The sequence below is a fragment of the Dendropsophus ebraccatus genome, chromosome 10 (genome assembly GCF_027789765.1).
Source record: "Dendropsophus ebraccatus isolate aDenEbr1 chromosome 10, aDenEbr1.pat, whole genome shotgun sequence".
NCBI classification, from domain to species: Eukaryota; Metazoa; Chordata; class Amphibia; order Anura; family Hylidae; genus Dendropsophus; species Dendropsophus ebraccatus.
This window is the reverse complement of record NC_091463.1, coordinates 6504684-6521376: the sequence shown is the minus strand read 5'-3', so window position 1 is coordinate 6521376 and position 16693 is coordinate 6504684. Positions and strand designations below refer to the sequence as shown.

Below are 16693 nucleotides of genomic sequence, written 5' to 3'. Positions count from 1 at the left end.
GACTTTTTATTTTTTTATTGTTGTTGTGGGTTTCTTTTTGCTGAGCACGAAAAAAGCGAGCGGCCGACGGCGCCAAGACTGCGGTAATATGCCGGCCGTCACTCATGGCAGTGAAAAGTGGGAAGAGTCGCCATCCTGTGTCACCTGTGCCCGCTCCTGGCCCAGGCTGGACGGTCATCTCTCTCATTAGCGGCCATCATTTACATCTCGCGGTCACCGCACTGTGACCTTAAGGGGAACTCCGCTGACAAAGGGAAAAGTTTAGTCAGTTTGCTGCTGTTTTGCAGATTTTAAGTATCAAGTCTCAGTCTCCAAAGCAAGAGGAAAACTTTTAGGACAAGTTATTTAGGGGCCTATTAAACCGGCAGACACCTGCCCTATATGAGCGCCGGGCACCTATATACAAAAGGAACGGGAACCTTTACCTGCTGTGATGTCAGCACCGCATCCTCCAATAACACAGGGAGATGTGCTGACTAGGGCTGTGGAGTCGGTAACCCGCGACTCCGACTCCTTTATTTTATCAGGACCGACTCTGACTCCCGACTCCGACTGCTCCTTCATAAATGGCCGGTCATGTACCAGGGGAGTTATATATCACACTGGCTCAGCAGCTTGATGTCCTAATGTCCTACATGATCCTGGGGCGACGTCTGAGGGAATAAGGAAAGATATAAAGCAGCTTCTCCTGTGTGTGCAGTGGATGCAGCCAGTCTCCAGCCTCCATGTCCTGAACTACTCACTACTCTTTTCCTGCTGACAGTCTTCTATGTTTCTAACTGGTTTCTAACCAGGGTCTTATTACTGATATATTCCCCGACCACCCTTATGTAATAGGGCCAGGGTCCTATTACTGATATATTCCCCGACCACCCTTATCTAATAGGGCCAGTGTCCTATTACTGATATATTCCTCGACCACCCTTATGTAATAGGGCCAGTGTCCTATTACTGATATATTCCCCGACCACCCGTATCTAATAGGGACAGTGTCCTATTACTGATATATTCCCCGGCCACCCTTATGTAATAGGGCCAGTGTCCTAGTACTGATATATTCCCCGACCACCCTTATATAATAGGGCCAGTGTCCTATTACTGATATATTCCCCGACCACCCTTATCTAATAGGGCCAGTGTCCTATTACTGATATATTCCTCGACCACCCTTATGTAATAGGGCCAGTGTCCTATTACTGATATATTCCCCGACCACCCGTATCTAATAGGGACAGTGTCCTATTACTGATATATTCCCAGGCCACCCTTATGTAATAGGGCCAGTGTCCTAGTACTGATATATTCCCCGACCACCCTTATATAATAGGACCAGTGTCCTATTACTGATATATTCCCCGACCACCCTTATATAATAGGGCCAGTGTCCTATTACTGATATATTCCCCGACCCCCTTATCTAATAGGGCCAGGGTCCTATTACTGATATATTCCCCGACCACCCTTATCTAATAGGGCCAGTGTCCTATTACTGATATATTCCCTGACCACCCTTATGTAATAGGGCCAGGGTCCTATTACTGATATATTCCCGACCACCCTTATCTAATAGGGCCAGTGTCCTATTACTGATATATGCCCCGACCACCCTTATCTAATAGGGCCAGTGTCCTATTACTGATATATTCCCCGACCACCCTTATGTAATAGGGCCAGTGTCCTATTACTGATATATCCCCCGACCACCCTTATGTAATAGGGCCAGTGTCCTATTACTGATATATTCCCCGACCACCCTTATGTAATAGGGCCAGGGTCCTATTACTGATATATTCCCCGACCACCCTTATCTAATAGGGCCAGTGTCCTATTACTGATATATGCCCCGACCACCCTTATCTAATAGGGCCAGTGTCCTATTACTGATATATTCCCCGACCACCCTTATCTAATAGGGCCATTGTCCTATTACTGATATATTCCCCGACCACCCTTATGTAATAGGGCCATTGTCCTATTATTTATATATTCCCCCGACCACCCTTATGTAATAGGGCCAGTGTCCTATTACTGATATATTCCCCGACCACCCTTATGTAATAGGGACAGTGTCCTATTACTGATAGATTCCCCGACCACCCTTATATAATAGGGCCAGTGTCCTATTACTGATATATTCCCCGACCACCCTAATGTAATAGGGACAGTGTCCTATTACTGATAGATTCCCCGACCACCCTTATGTAATAGGGACAGTGTTCTATTAGAATGTTGCTCATAATATATATTGATGAGCAAAACTTATAAAATTCATATCAAAACTCAAATTGTTCTAAAACAAATTTTAAAGCTGGAGTACATTTTTTTCTGACTCCGACTCCAGCCAATACTAGTTCCAACTCCACAACTCCGACTCCACAGCCCTGGTGCTGACGATAAGCTGGATGCCTGAGCTCCCATAATGCACCACTGTCTTGGAACAGAATTGTGAAGGCCGCTCTGGGGGGAGTGCGGTTGCTTTACTTTTGTAAACTGACCGATTACCAGCCAGAAAAGTTGATAAGTTGATAAAAACGCTCCTGAGGCCGATAATCGCTGCGATCAACCAAAGGCGGGGAAACCGCTCGGTTATCAGCTGATCGTGTATTTAGAACCCACTTAAAAATGTATTGTTGTCGGCTGCACATCTTATAAAGGTTTCCAGATCACACAGCAGTACATACTTACCTAGTGCACCACTGCAGGATAGAGGATGCCAGATCGCAGCAGCAGCGCACTGGGTAAGTATACATTATACAGTGTGTGTATACATATATATATCTGGGCTGTCAGTTTCCATGTCTGGGTGAGCGATACATGGATCATTTGTAGTGTCCGGTAAGGGCTCTGCAACGGAGCGATGATCTCGCTGAATGGCGCTCATGTGCGCCCCCCGCAGCCGACAAATTTTTAGGTCTAAAAGGACATTAAGCCTACTACAAAAATTGGTTCATATGACTTTGTAGCCTTTGTATTCTTGTGGTGATTTTATGTTTGTGCCACATCTCCTGGTTCCTAAATATTATAGAGAGGTCTACTATTTATTTGACTGTACTTTTCATCAAAGTGCCAAATGGGTGGGAACTTTCTAATATCAGCCGCTCCTCTTATATCGCTCCAGTACTGATATATCCTCCTATTACATCATATGTGACTGATATCAGCCGCTCCTCTTATATCGCTCCAGTACTGATATAACCTCCTATTACATCATATGTGACTGATATCAGCCGCTCCTCTTATAACGCTCCAGTACTGATATAACCTCCTATTACATCATATGTGACTGATATCAGCAGCTCCTCTTATATCGCTCCAGTACTGATATAACCTCCTATTACATCATATGTGACTGATATCAGCCGCTCCTCTTATAACGCTCCAGTACTGATATAACCTCCTATTACATTATATGTGACTGATATCAGCCGCTCCTCTTATAACGCTCCAGTACTGATATAACCTCCTATTACATCCTATGTGACTGATATCAGCAGCTCCTCTTATATCGCTCCAGTACTGATATAACCTCCTATTACATCATATGTGACTGATATCAGCCGCTCCTCTTATAACGCTCCAGTACTGATATAACCTCCTATTACATCATATGTGACTGATATCAGCCGCTCCTCTTATACCGCTCCAGTACTGATATAACCTCCTATTACATCATATGTGACTGATATCAGCCGCTCCTCTTATAACGCTCCAGTACTGATATAACCTCCTATTACATCATATGTGACTGATATCAGCCGCTCCTCTTATAACGCTCCAGGACTGATATAACCTCCAGATATTACATCATATGTGACTGATATCAGCCGCTCCTCTTATAACGTTCCAGTACTGATATAACCTCCTATTACATCATATGTGACTGATATCAGCCGCTCCTCTTATAACGCTCCAGCACTGATATAACCTCCTATTACATCATATGTGACTGATATCAGCCGCTCCTCTTATAACGCTCCAGCACTGATATAACCTCCAGACATTACATCATATGTGACTGATATCAGCCGCTCCTCTTATAACGCTCCAGCACTGATATAGTATCAGGTGACCTCACTTCTGTTCTCCTCTCTTCTCAGGTACATTGATGATGTCATCACCCGGATTGACCGCATGTTCCCTGAGATGACCATCCACTTATCTAGACCTAACGGGACCTCCGCCATGTTGCTGGTAAGTTTGGTGGTCAGTATAACTCCGCCTCCAGCTGGTTGGTTGCTGATATGGCGGCCATATTGCTGCCCCCCCAGCTTTCCCTTACACAGGTGAGATGATTGGAGGTGTCTGTGTCCTGTATGTCGTGTCTGGGCTCTGTCACTCAGCGCCGGGAGCCGCAGTAATGGATGTGGGATGTAGGACAGAGCCCTCGCCTGGGCTATTATCTCATAGATGGCAGGAGCGCTGCTCTCGTGTCTCCCTGCGGAGCGCAAGCCGCCTCCTCAGCCAGAAGTCATGCTCATGGCATCCTTAACCATGGATATCGCTCCGGGACACCAAGGACACCGCTTACTCAGGTGTGACACATGCTCAGTGACCCAAAGCTTTATCACAGGCCCGTATTAACCCTTCACTGACTAACAGAGAAGAGTATGGTTTCTAGGGCCCCGGCCACGTGGGCTGATGTAATGGGGCCCATCCACCTGGCGCGATGTCACAGGGGGGCCCGACCACCTGGCTCGATGTCACAGGGGGGCCCGACCACCTGGCTCGATGTCACTGGGGGCCCGACCACCTGGCGCGATGTCACAGGGGGGCCCGACCACCTGGCGCGATGTCACTGGGGAGCCCGACCACCTGGCTCGATGTCACTGGGGAGCCCGACCACCTGGCTCGATGTCACTGGGGGGCCCGACCACCTGGCTCGATGTCACTGGGGAGCCCGACCACCTGGCTCGATGTCATGGGGCCCAACCCCCTTGGCCAATGTCACTGGGCCAGCAATCAAACAACAAACAAGTAAATTATTATATTTTAGCTGACCGCTACATCCTGAATTCTTCAGTCATTGGCCACTGACTACTCACCTCCACGTGTAATAGTAGAGTAAAGCAAAGGGCCACATGACTATTGAGAGGTAGGTACCTCTAATAGGCTCAGTACACAAATGCTGATCAGTGAGAGCACTGCTCAGTTAGAGCGGCTCAGTCTTAAAGGGGATGTCCAAGATGAGAGAATACCTAGCTACTTACTAACAAAAACAGCGCCACCCCTGTTCTCAGGTTGTGGCTGGTATTACAATTCACCCCCATTCACTTCAGAGAAACTGAGCTGCAATATCCACATTCAACCTGAGCACAAGAGGGGCGCTGTTTCTGGAAGAAAGCAGCCATGTTTTTCTAAGCTTGGATAACCCCTTTAAGAGTTGGGGGTGCTGTGCGGTCTGCACCGTGTTCTGCTCCTCCGGGTTGTTCCTCTTGTAATGGCGATTCGGGATGGCGCTGTGCGGTTTGCACAGTGTTTTGCTCCTCTGGGTTGTTCCTCTTGTAATGCCGGTTCGGGATGGCGCTGTGCGGTTTGCACAGTGTTCTGCTCCTCCGGGTTGTTCCTCTTGTAATGGCGGTTTGGGTTGGCGCTGTGTGGTTTTCATTGCTCAGCACCTCGTCCCTGTCCGGTGCGCAGGAGGAAGACGTTTCGGGAACGGGATCGGAGTTTCGGCCTCAGGGGAGGAAGATGAAAAGAAATCTGTGTGTTTCTGCTTCTAATTAAAAAGTAAGGTGAACATCTGCTCCGGGGGGACGGGGCTGCTGAATGCAGCCAGCAGACAATGGAGGACGCCAATAGGCCGGCTGTGATTAAGACGCGGTAATCGGCAGCAAAAGATGCACAATCTATTCACCGTCACCTCCGATTACCGTCAAACACCCCAAAATAAGGGGAGCGGCGCAGAAGCGGCTGACAGGTGGCGGCTGCGGCTGATCTCTTCGCTGTCACGCTACGCACATCAGACGGGGGGGATTTTAAGGGCTGCTGCACATTTACCTTTGATAAGGCTCATTGTGCATCCTTCATCTGCTGCTGTAGAGCGGAGATCACACTATGGCTGTCGCCGTCATGGAGATGGCAGTAAGGTGATGGCACATTGCACAGCTTCCATATACATATACACAATACTTTACATGTGCCGCTATATAGCACTGATATGTCAGCACTGTATGCAGGGCTGTGGAGTCGGTAAGCTGCAGCTCCAACTCCGACTCCTGAATTTTATCAGGACCGACTCCGACTCCCTACTCCGACTCCTACTTCTTGATAAATGGCCGGTCATATACCAGGGGAGTTATTTATCACACTGGCTCAGCAGCTTCTCCCTAATGTCCTACATGATCCTGGGGCGACTTCTGGGGGAATTAGGAAACATATAAAGCAGCTTCTCCTGTGTGTGCAGCCAGTCTCCAGCCTCCATGTCCTGAACAACTCAGAACTAGACTAGATGGAGCAGGTGGTCTTTTCCTGCTGACAGTCTTCTATGTTTCTAACTAAACATTCACCATACACACAGAAACACTGCTAACACTGCTAGATCCCTGTGAAAAAGAGGTCAGCCATAGTGATATACAGGGGTCACACATAGTCATATAGAGAGGGGTCACACATAGTGATATAGAAGGTCACTGTGGGGACACGCAACAGCACGCACACACACATACACCCAGCCAGCTGCAGCCATAGCATACACACACACCCACACAGCCTGCTTCAGCTATAGCACACACACACACACACACACACACACACAGCTTGCTGCAGCTATAGCACACATACACACAGCCTGCTGGAGCCATAGCGCACACACACAGCCTACTGCAGCCATAGAACACTGAAGAAAAACACACAATCTTCTCCCAGAGAGAAAACCCCACACTGAGGACAGAGGTTACTGCTACACTACTTATGTCTTCTCCTCCTCCTCCTCTATATTACACAGGATATCTCCATATTACACTGCTGCTCATCAGTCATCCAGCATCCAGGAAGAGAACAGCACAGATCTCCCCCCACACAATGGACTCTTCCAGCTCAGAAACAAACTGCCAAATATTGACCAACAACCTCTCCCCGACCACCCAGTGTCCTATTACTGATATACCCCCGACCACCCTTATGTAATAGGGCCAGTGTCCTATTACTGATATATTCCCCGACCACCCTTATGTAATAGGGCCAGTGTCCTATTACTGATATACCCCCGACCACCCTTATGTAATAGGGCCAGTGTCCTATTACTGATATATTCCCCGACCACCCTAATGTAATAGGGCCAGTGTCCTATTACTGATATATTCCCCGACCACCCTTATGTAATAGGGCCAGTGTCCTATTACTGATATATTCCCCGACCACCCTTATGTAATAGGGCCAGTGTCCTTTTACTGATATATTCCCCGACCACCCTAATGTAATAGGGCCAGTGTCCTATTACTGATATATTCCCCGACCACCCTAATGTAATAGGGCCAGTGTCCTTTTACTGATATATTCCCCGACCACCCTAATGTAATAGGGCCAGTGTCCTATTACTGATATATTCCCCGACCACCCTAATGTAATAGGGCCAGTGTCCTATTACTGATATATTCCCCGACCACCCTTATGTAATAGGGCCAGTGTCCTATTACTGATATATTCCCCGACCACCCTTATGTAATAGGGCCAGTGTCCTTTTACTGATATATTCCCCGACCACCCTTATGTAATAGGGCCAGTGTCCATACTATTTATGCTGTATTATAGCAGTATTTTCTGTGCCCAGTATGGCAGTGTCTTGGGCACTGCATGGTGTTATTATTTATGCTGTATTATAGCAGTATTACCTTCCCTCCCCCCCCCCCCCCCCCCCCCCCCCCACACACACACACGCTTCTTCCCGATGGCTGTGATCTGTCCCCGCTCTCATATACTCTCATTGTGCTTGTCCATCATCGCGTCCCTTTAATTTTCTCTCCACAGACTATATCGTGTTCCTGTCTTCCCCGTATACCTGAGCACCTCAGCGGCGTGACGGATGGCGGAGTGGCTGCCATTCTTCATCTGACACCATGTGGAGCGTTTCCCCCTATCTATTACCTTGATAGATTGTAATCCGCAGCCATTTATAAACAAATTGAGACACGGCTTATTTACATCTGGCTGATTGCCTCCCCACGCCGGGGGGGCGACGTCAAGTCTGCTGAGGGTAGTAGTACTAGATCCTGCACCTGATGGAGAAGCTTAGATAAGGACCCAGCCCACTCTGATGCACAACTACAACTCCCAGCCACACCGGGGGTGACGCCAAGAAAGGAGTGCTGCACCTCACACCCATGGCCGACACTAATGCCTCTCGGCTACATTTCAAAACCAACTCCAGGATGTTGGTATATAATTTGATCAAACCATATTGCCTCATGTACCACGTGCAGGTCCCCTGGTTCACATGAGTCCCTACACTAACTCCACACTGTGTCAGTCAGCGACCGCCAACCCAGCAAAGCAAGCGCAAGCAGGAAAGGGAGGGCATAGAACGGCCCTGCAACCCCAATGCCACAGGACCAAACCCCAAGGACCCCTCCCCCCAAACCCAACACCTCCAACTCCAAGCCACACCAGGGGTGAGGCCACGTCTGCTGAGGGTAGTAGTACTAGATCCTGCACCTGATGGCGAAGCTTAGATAAGGCCCCAGCCCCCACTGATGCACAACTACAACTCCCAGCCACACCGGGGGTGACACCACATCTGCTGAGGGTAGTAGTACTAGATCCTGCACCTGATGGCGAAGCTTAGATAAGGCCCCAGCCCCCACTGATGCAATATGTTCGTCTGTCTGGGCATGCTGGGAGTTGTAGTTTTACAGGTTGTTCAACAGCTAGAGTGAACCTGTCACATGACCCTCAGCACCAGTGTTCATCCATTTTTTTTCCTTTTCTTAGCCATTCATTCTTTCTTTTTTTTTTTTTTTGCGTGCACAAAACGGCTTAAAAAAAACAAACAGATTGCATAAACGCAGTGCGTAACCCGGCCCGTCGTAACCCTAATCCATCACCGGCCGGTACAGAGAGAATAAGTCCCCATATTAGTCGCCATTTCACATCATAGTTCTCCTTTGTCCGCCGCTCTCAGTCACCCCCCCAGACCATCCATTACGGCCTGACAAGGACCCGCACGTCCTGACGCTGGTAATTCGCGGCGCCGTTTGATTAATCTGGGCATGCTAATTACGGAGAGCGGCCATACCTCATGAGGAATCGGGAAGAATAATATCCCTGTAAAACAAGGAGCGCTAACCCCGACGCACGTCAGACGTGGGTAACAAAGTGGAAGTTTTGTCTGTTATGTAAGTTTCCGATGTGTGTGGGGGGGGGGGGGGGGGGGGATACGCCATCACCGCCTGATTGGGTCTAAACGCACATGAAAGCGGGTCCCGGGGCGTCCTCAGTGCTGTGATAGCTGTGTGTAAGTGATGCGGGAACATGGGGCCATCCGCGGGTGAACGGGGGGCGTATCATTTATTTCGTGGTTTTTCCTGCATTAGATACATATTTTAGTAGTTAATTATCTCTTATTTCTAGTGTCAACAGATACAGGATGAAAGGGAGAAGCTCCGGAGGCGGCATCGGCATCTGAAGTGCCGGGATCGGGGACTTATAATGGCCTCCACATCCCTACTCCTAACCCCCAAACTCTTATCCCGCATCCTGTCCCCTACTTCTCCCACCAACCCTAATGCCTCAACCAGCGGGACCCCTATTCCCCCCCCTAATCCTTACTGCAGTGTTCACATCTACCCTATCACCTCGCCAACCCTGATCCACTATCCTCCCTTATCCACACTGCTACATTCCCTGTCTGTCCCTCACTACCTTCCCCACACTTACCATCTCCCACCAGCTCCAACCCTCTCCCCTCCCTCATCCACACTGCTACATTCCCTGTCTGTCCCTCACTACCTTCCCCACACTTACCATCTCCCACCAACTCCAACCCTCTCCCCTCCCTCAACCCTTATTCTTCCTCTCATTCCAAACTCCCCAACCCAAATGCTTCTCTCCAATGTGACCCCTTACTATTCTCCACAGCCTGAATTCTCATCACTTTCCTTATCCTGAACCCTTAGGCCACGAGCTGAGCTCCATCTTCCAGGCCAAACCTAAATGCTGGGCCTAGTGGAAATGGGTCTCCCTGATAACACAAAGTGGCTCACAGATGTCCTGAATGTCGTTGTACGCTGATGCATATTATATGTTAATAGATTAAGGGTGCGTTCACACGTACAGGATCCGTAGCGGATTTGATCTAAATAACTGAACACAGCATCAAATCTGCACCATCAGATCTGCTGCGGATCCTGTATGTGTGAACGCACCCTAAGGGTACTATTCCACCAAGCGATTTTTTTTGACGACTAACGATAAACGATCTTAAACGACTGCTATGGCAAACGACCCAAAATCGTTCACTTAATTGCACGGAACAATGATCGTTAATTATAATCGTTCTTGCGGTCGTTTTAGTTGTCGATATTGCGTACGTTTCAGCTTTAACTTCTTATTCCACCCATAAAAATATGTCCAGATCCTATTAAACTATCAACGATTTCTTGTAGGTCATTTAATCGTTGCCTGCTATTACAGGAAATGATTATCGTTCAAATCCGAGCGATCTAGCGATTTTTTGAAGGATAATTGTTCAGTGGAATAGGACTTTAAGGGCCCCTCTTCTTAAAGGTCTCCCAACAGATTTGGCTTCTGCACCAGCCAAGATGGGGCTGTATGATGGATCCGTCCAGAGAACCATTGTCCACGGTGGTAAGCAGTCAGCGGACATCCTGTGGGCCCCCCATTCATGTCCATCTTCTCACCCTCACCCTACCCTGGGCTGTCTATGGGGTTGTATGTCTGCTGATTTACACTCAGGGGATACATGACCAGAGTTTATCCTGCGAGGCCTCTCCCCATCTCCTGAGGGACGTGTCCCACTCATCATGTCCGCCACAGAAGAAAAGGATTAAGCCGAAGTGCCATAAATTAGAGGCGAACCAGGGCTCTTAAATTATCGATGAACGCAGACAGGCCATTCCAGAAGATGGTGCGAGATGAGATATAGCTCATCACATCGCTGCCACCCCACACCTAAACATGATGGATCTCTGCCCAGGTGCCGGGACCTTCCTTACTCTCACGCCTGCTGCCGCTTCCCACTTTTATAAGTTTTACAGCTTATTACAACTGAAAACCGTACATGTGAGACCCAGAGAACACGTCCCTAAGCTGCCACTAGTCACACCCGGAGAACGCCCGCTTAAGACCAAGCTTAATGGAGGCACCCCAGATACATGACCCGGGGGGAGATGGACGTGTCCCCCATCTCATTGAAGAACACTACAGTCAGCCTCCATTGGCTGATAACAGAGAACAGCAGATAGTAATCAGACAGCTGATAACAGGGAGCAATAGCTAGCACTATCCTATAGCCTCTCTGCATCGAGACGTGGCTGATAACAGGGAGCAATAGCTAGCACTATCCTATAGCCTCTCTGCATCGAGAAGTGGCTGATAACAGGGAGCAATAGCTAGCACTGTCCTGTCCTATTGCCACTCTGCAATGAGAAGTGGCTGATAACAGGGAGCAATAGCTAGCACTGCCCTGTCCTATAGCCACTCTGCAATTATGGCTACACAGTGCTTTTTTTCTTTCTTTCATTTTTTTTTTTTTTTTTTAATACAGATTTTCCTTCCCCCAGTGACTCAAAGTTGCCTTATTGCCCCTAAACCGGCCCTCCTACCTGGTACCGCGCCAATCCCCTCTTCCTGGCCTCAAGCTGAGGAATTCTTCCATCCATTTTTCACACCTTTCATGCCGATTCTTCTCTTTACCTCCAAGCTGATGGATTCTTCCCACCCCCTCTCGTGCTGATCCCTACTCTTTACCACCAAGCTGAAGGATTCTTCCTGCCCCCTCTCATGCTGATCCCTACTCTTTACCACCAAGCTGAAGGATTCTTCCTGCCCCCTCTCATGCTGATCCCTACTCTTCACCGCCAAGCTGATGGATTCTTCCTGCCCCCTCTCATGCTGATCCCTTCTCTTTACCACCAAGCTGAAGGATTCTTCCTGCCCCCTCTCATGCTGATCCCTACTCTTTACTTCCAAGCTGAAGGATTCTTCCCACCCCCTCTCGTGCTGATCCCTACTCCTTACCACCAAGCTGAAGGATTCTTCACGTCCCCTCTCATGCCGATCCCTACTCTTTACCGCCAAGCTGAAGGATTCTTCCCACCCCCTCTCGTGCTGATCCCTACTCTTTACCACCAAGCTGAATGATTCTTCCCACCCCCTCTCGTGCTGATCCCTACTCTTTACCACCAAGCTGAAGGATTCTTCCCACCCCCTCTCGTGGTGATCCCTACTCTTTACCTCCAAGCTGAAGGATTCTTCCCACCCCCTCTCGTGCTGATCCCTACTCTTTACCACCAAGCTGAAGGATTCTTCCCACCCCCTCTCGTGCTGATCCCTACTCTTTACCACCAAGCTGAAGGATTCTTCACGTCCCCTCTCATGCCAATCCCTACTCTTAACCTCCAAGCTGAAGGATTTTTAACACCCCTAATGCCGATTCTTCTCTTTACCGCCAAGCTGATGGATTCTTCCTGCCCCCTCTCATGCTGATCCCTACTCTTCACCGCCATGCTGATGGATTCTTCTTGCCCCCTCTCATGCTGATCCCTACTCTTCACCGCCAAGCTGATGGATTCTTCTTGCCCCCTCTCATGCCAATCCCTACTCTTTACCGCCAAGCTGAAGGATTCTTCCCACCCCCTCTTGTGCTGATCCCTACTCTTTACCACCAAGCTGAAGGATTCTTCCCACCCCCTCTCATGCTGATCCCTACTCTTTACCGCCAAGCTGAAGGATTCTTCCCACCCCCTCTTGTGCTGATCCCTACTCTTCACCGCCAAGCTGATGGATTCTTCTTGCCCCCTCTCATGCCAATCCCTACTCTTTACCGCCAAGCTGAAGGATTCTTCCCACCCCCTCTCATGCTGATCCCTACTCTTAACCTCCAAGCTGAAGGATTTTTAACACCCTTCATGCCGATTCTTCTCTTTACTGCCAAGCTGATGGATTCTTCCTGCCCCCTCTCATGCTGATCCCTACTCTTCACCGCCAAGCTGATGGATTCTTCTTGCCCCCTCTCATGCCAATCCCTCCTCTTCACCGCCAAGCTGATGGATTCTTCATGCCCCTCTCATGCCGATCCCTACTCTTCACCGCCAAGCTGAAGGATTCTTCTGACCTCCTGCCCAATCCCGATTCCTGGGAAGTGGTTTTCCATCCTGAAGCCTGTGTCGTGGGTGGTGTCCCCTCTCCTGTCTGGCTGCCATCTTGCTCAGTGGTGTTGGGCTGTCAGGGTTAATCTGTCTCCATGCAGTCCCCATGCTGCCCGGTATAGTAGTGGATGAGCGTACACGGCATTGTGCTGAATAATGCATGCTCCTTTCTCATTACATTGCTTTTATGCATTGGTAAACAGGTAACATATTGCTCAGACTTCTGCTGTAATGTGGCTGATGTGACTTACGGTGCACAAGTGACCGGGCCGCCACCTCTCCGCCAGCCCCCGAGGACGCGGCTGCCCATCATTTACAGCCGGCAGCTGGGGTTGTTGTCACAGGACGGACTGACACAGTCTCACTTCTCTCCTGATAGCCGGCAGAGTGCTGGTTCCCTCGGGTGTTGCCTTATTGTCTTAGATGTCTCCTCCAATGAGTAGCAGATAAGACGTACACGGCTAAGGAAGGCTCAGATTAGTGGGGGGTACATTGTATACATCATGTACCCTGCCGGGGGCATTTACTAGAGACTGATGGTACATACCCTGCCCGGGGGCATTTACTACAGACTGATGGTACATACCCTGCCCAGGGGCAATTACTAGAGACTGATGGTACATACCCTGCCCAGGGGCATTTACTAGAGACTGATGGTACATACCCTGCCCGGGGCATTCACTAGAGACTGATGGTACATACCCTGCCCGGGGGCATTTACTACAGACTGATGGTACATACCCTGCCCAGGGGCAATTACTAGAGACTGATGGTACATACCCTGCCCAGGGGCATTTGCCACAGGCTGATGGTACATACCCTGCCCGGGGGCATTTACTACAGACTAATGGTACATACCCTGCCCGGGGCAATTACTAGAGACTGATGGTACATACCCTGCCCAGGGGCATTTGCCACAGGCTGATGGTACATACCCTGCCCGGGGGCATTTACTACAGACTAATGGTACATACCCTGCCCAGGGCATTTGCTACAGGCTGATGGTACATACCCTGCCCAGGGGCATTTACTAGAGACTGATGGTGTATATACCCTGCCCCGGGGCATTTACTACAGATCGATGGTACATGCCCTGCCCGGGGCATTCACTAGAGACTGATCGTACTACCCTGCCCGGGGGCATTTCCTACAGACTGAGTGTACACACCCTGCCGGGGGCATTTCCTAGAGCCTGATGGTATATACCCTGCCCGGGGGGCATTTATTATAGTCTAATGATACATACCCTGCCCGGGGGCATTCACTAGACACCAGTGGTTTGAGGGTTATAGAGGCTTGCCAGACGCCTTCATTTTTGCCTGATGATTGTTGGTGATTTGCGGTATATAGTGCGGCTCCTCTTCTATGGGACTTTCGTCCTTGTCTCTTCTCTCCTTTAGGACATAATTCTCCTTTCTCGGCCTCAATGGGACAACCACTAATCCTCTACCAGAGGGATGATCCACCACTTGGGTCTATGTGATTGCGGTTTTACTCAATAGAGATTGATGACGCAGCTGTCAGTGTTAATAAGAGACCATAGCGGGTCAAGGACGGACACAAGGAGCAGCCTGTCATGACCTGTCCATCATCTCAGAGGACGGCCGGCAGACAGCTCTTATAGTACATAGGAGAGGACAGCCGGCAGACAGCTCTTATAGTACATAGGAGAGGACGGCCGGCAGACAGCTCTTATAGTACATAGAGGCAGAGGACGACCGGCAGACAGCTCTTATAGTACATAGGAGAGGACGGCCGGCAGACAGCTCTTATAGTACATAGGAGAGGACGGCCGGCAGTCAGCTCTTATACTACATAGGAGAGGACGACCGGCAGACAGCCCTTATACTAAATTGGAGAGGACGGACGGCCGTCAGACAGCCCTTATACTACATTGGAGAGGACGGACGGCCGGCAGACAGCCCTTATAGTACATAGGAGAGGACAGCCGGCAGACAGCTCTTATAGTACATAGGAGAGGACGGCCGGCAGACAGCTCTTATAGTACATAGAGGCAGAGGACGACCGGCAGACAGCTCTTATAGTACATAGGAGAGGACGGCCGGCAGACAGCCCTTATAGTACATAGGAGAGGACGGCCGGCAGACAGCTCTTATAGTACATAGGAGAGGACGGCCGGCAGACAGCTCTTATAGTACATAGGAGAGGACGGCCGGCAGACAGCTCTTATAGTACATAGGAGAGGACGGCCGGCAGACAGCTCTTATAGTACATAGGAGAGGACGGCCGGCAGACAGCTCTTATAGTACATAGGAGAGGACGGCCGGCAGTCAGCTCTTATAGTACATAGGAGAGGACGACTGGCAGACAGCTCTTATAGTACATTGGAGAGGACGGCCGGCAGACAGCTCTTATAGTACATAGGAGAGGACGACTGGCAGACAGCTCTTATAGTACATAGGAGAGGACGACCGGCAGACAGCTCTTATAGTACATAGGAGAGGACGACTGGCAGACAGCTCTTATAGTACATAGGAGAGGACGGCCGGCAGACAGCTCTTATAGTACATAGGAGAGGACGTCCGGCAGACAGCTCTTATAGTACATAGGAGAGGACGGCCGGCAGACAGCTCTTATAGTACATAGGAGAGGACGGCCGGCCGGCAGACAGCCCTTATAGTACATAGGAGAGGACGGCCGGCAGACAGCTCTTATAGTACATAGGAGAGGACGGCCGGCAGTCAGCTCTTATACTACATAGGAGAGGACGACCGGCAGACAGCCCTTATACTACATTGGAGAGGACGGACGGACGGCAGACAGCCCTTATAGTACATAGAGGGAGAGGACGGCCGGCAGACAGCTCTTATAGTACATAGGAGAGGACGGCCAGCAGACAGCTCTTATAGTACATAGGAGAGGACAGCCGGCAGACAGCTCTTATACTACGTAGCAGAGGACGGCCGGCAGACAGCCCTTATAGTACATAGGAGAGCACGGCCGGCAGACAGCTCTTATAGTACATAGGAGAGGACGGCCGGCAGACAGCCCTTATAGTACATAGAGGCAGAGGAGGACCGGCAGACAGCTCTTATAGTACATAGGAGAGGACGGCCGGCAGTCAGCTCTTATACTACATAGGAGAGGACGACCGGCAGACAGCTCTTATAGTACATAGGAGAGGACGGCCGGCAGACAGCTCTTATAGTACATAGGAGAGGACGGCCGGCAGACAGCTCTTATAGTACATAGGAGAGGACGGCCGGCAGACAGCTCTTATAGTACATAGGAGAGGACGGCCGGCAGTCAGCTCTTATACTACATAGGAGAGGACGACCGGCAGACAGCTCTTATAGTACATAGGAGAGGACGGCCGGCAGACAGCCCTTATACTACATTGGAGAGGGCGG

The 16693-nt window shown here is 49.8% G+C and overlaps 2 protein-coding genes across 3 annotated transcripts in view; one reads left to right on the top strand and one right to left on the bottom strand.

The window, feature by feature from the left end:
* GTF3C4 (general transcription factor IIIC subunit 4) overlaps positions 1 to 16693 on the bottom strand; it is a 660517-nt gene that overhangs the window by 589754 nt on the left and 54070 nt on the right. The gene's annotated exons all lie outside the window — the stretch shown is intronic.
* Positions 1 to 16693, top strand: part of MED27 (mediator complex subunit 27) — a 160499-nt gene that overhangs the window by 104084 nt on the left and 39722 nt on the right. For both annotated transcript variants that reach the window (XM_069943620.1, XM_069943619.1), the window contains exon 4: positions 4098 to 4191. In XM_069943620.1, the coding sequence (XP_069799721.1) occupies positions 4098 to 4191 (94 nt within the window). The remainder of the gene's footprint in view (positions 1 to 4097; positions 4192 to 16693) is intronic.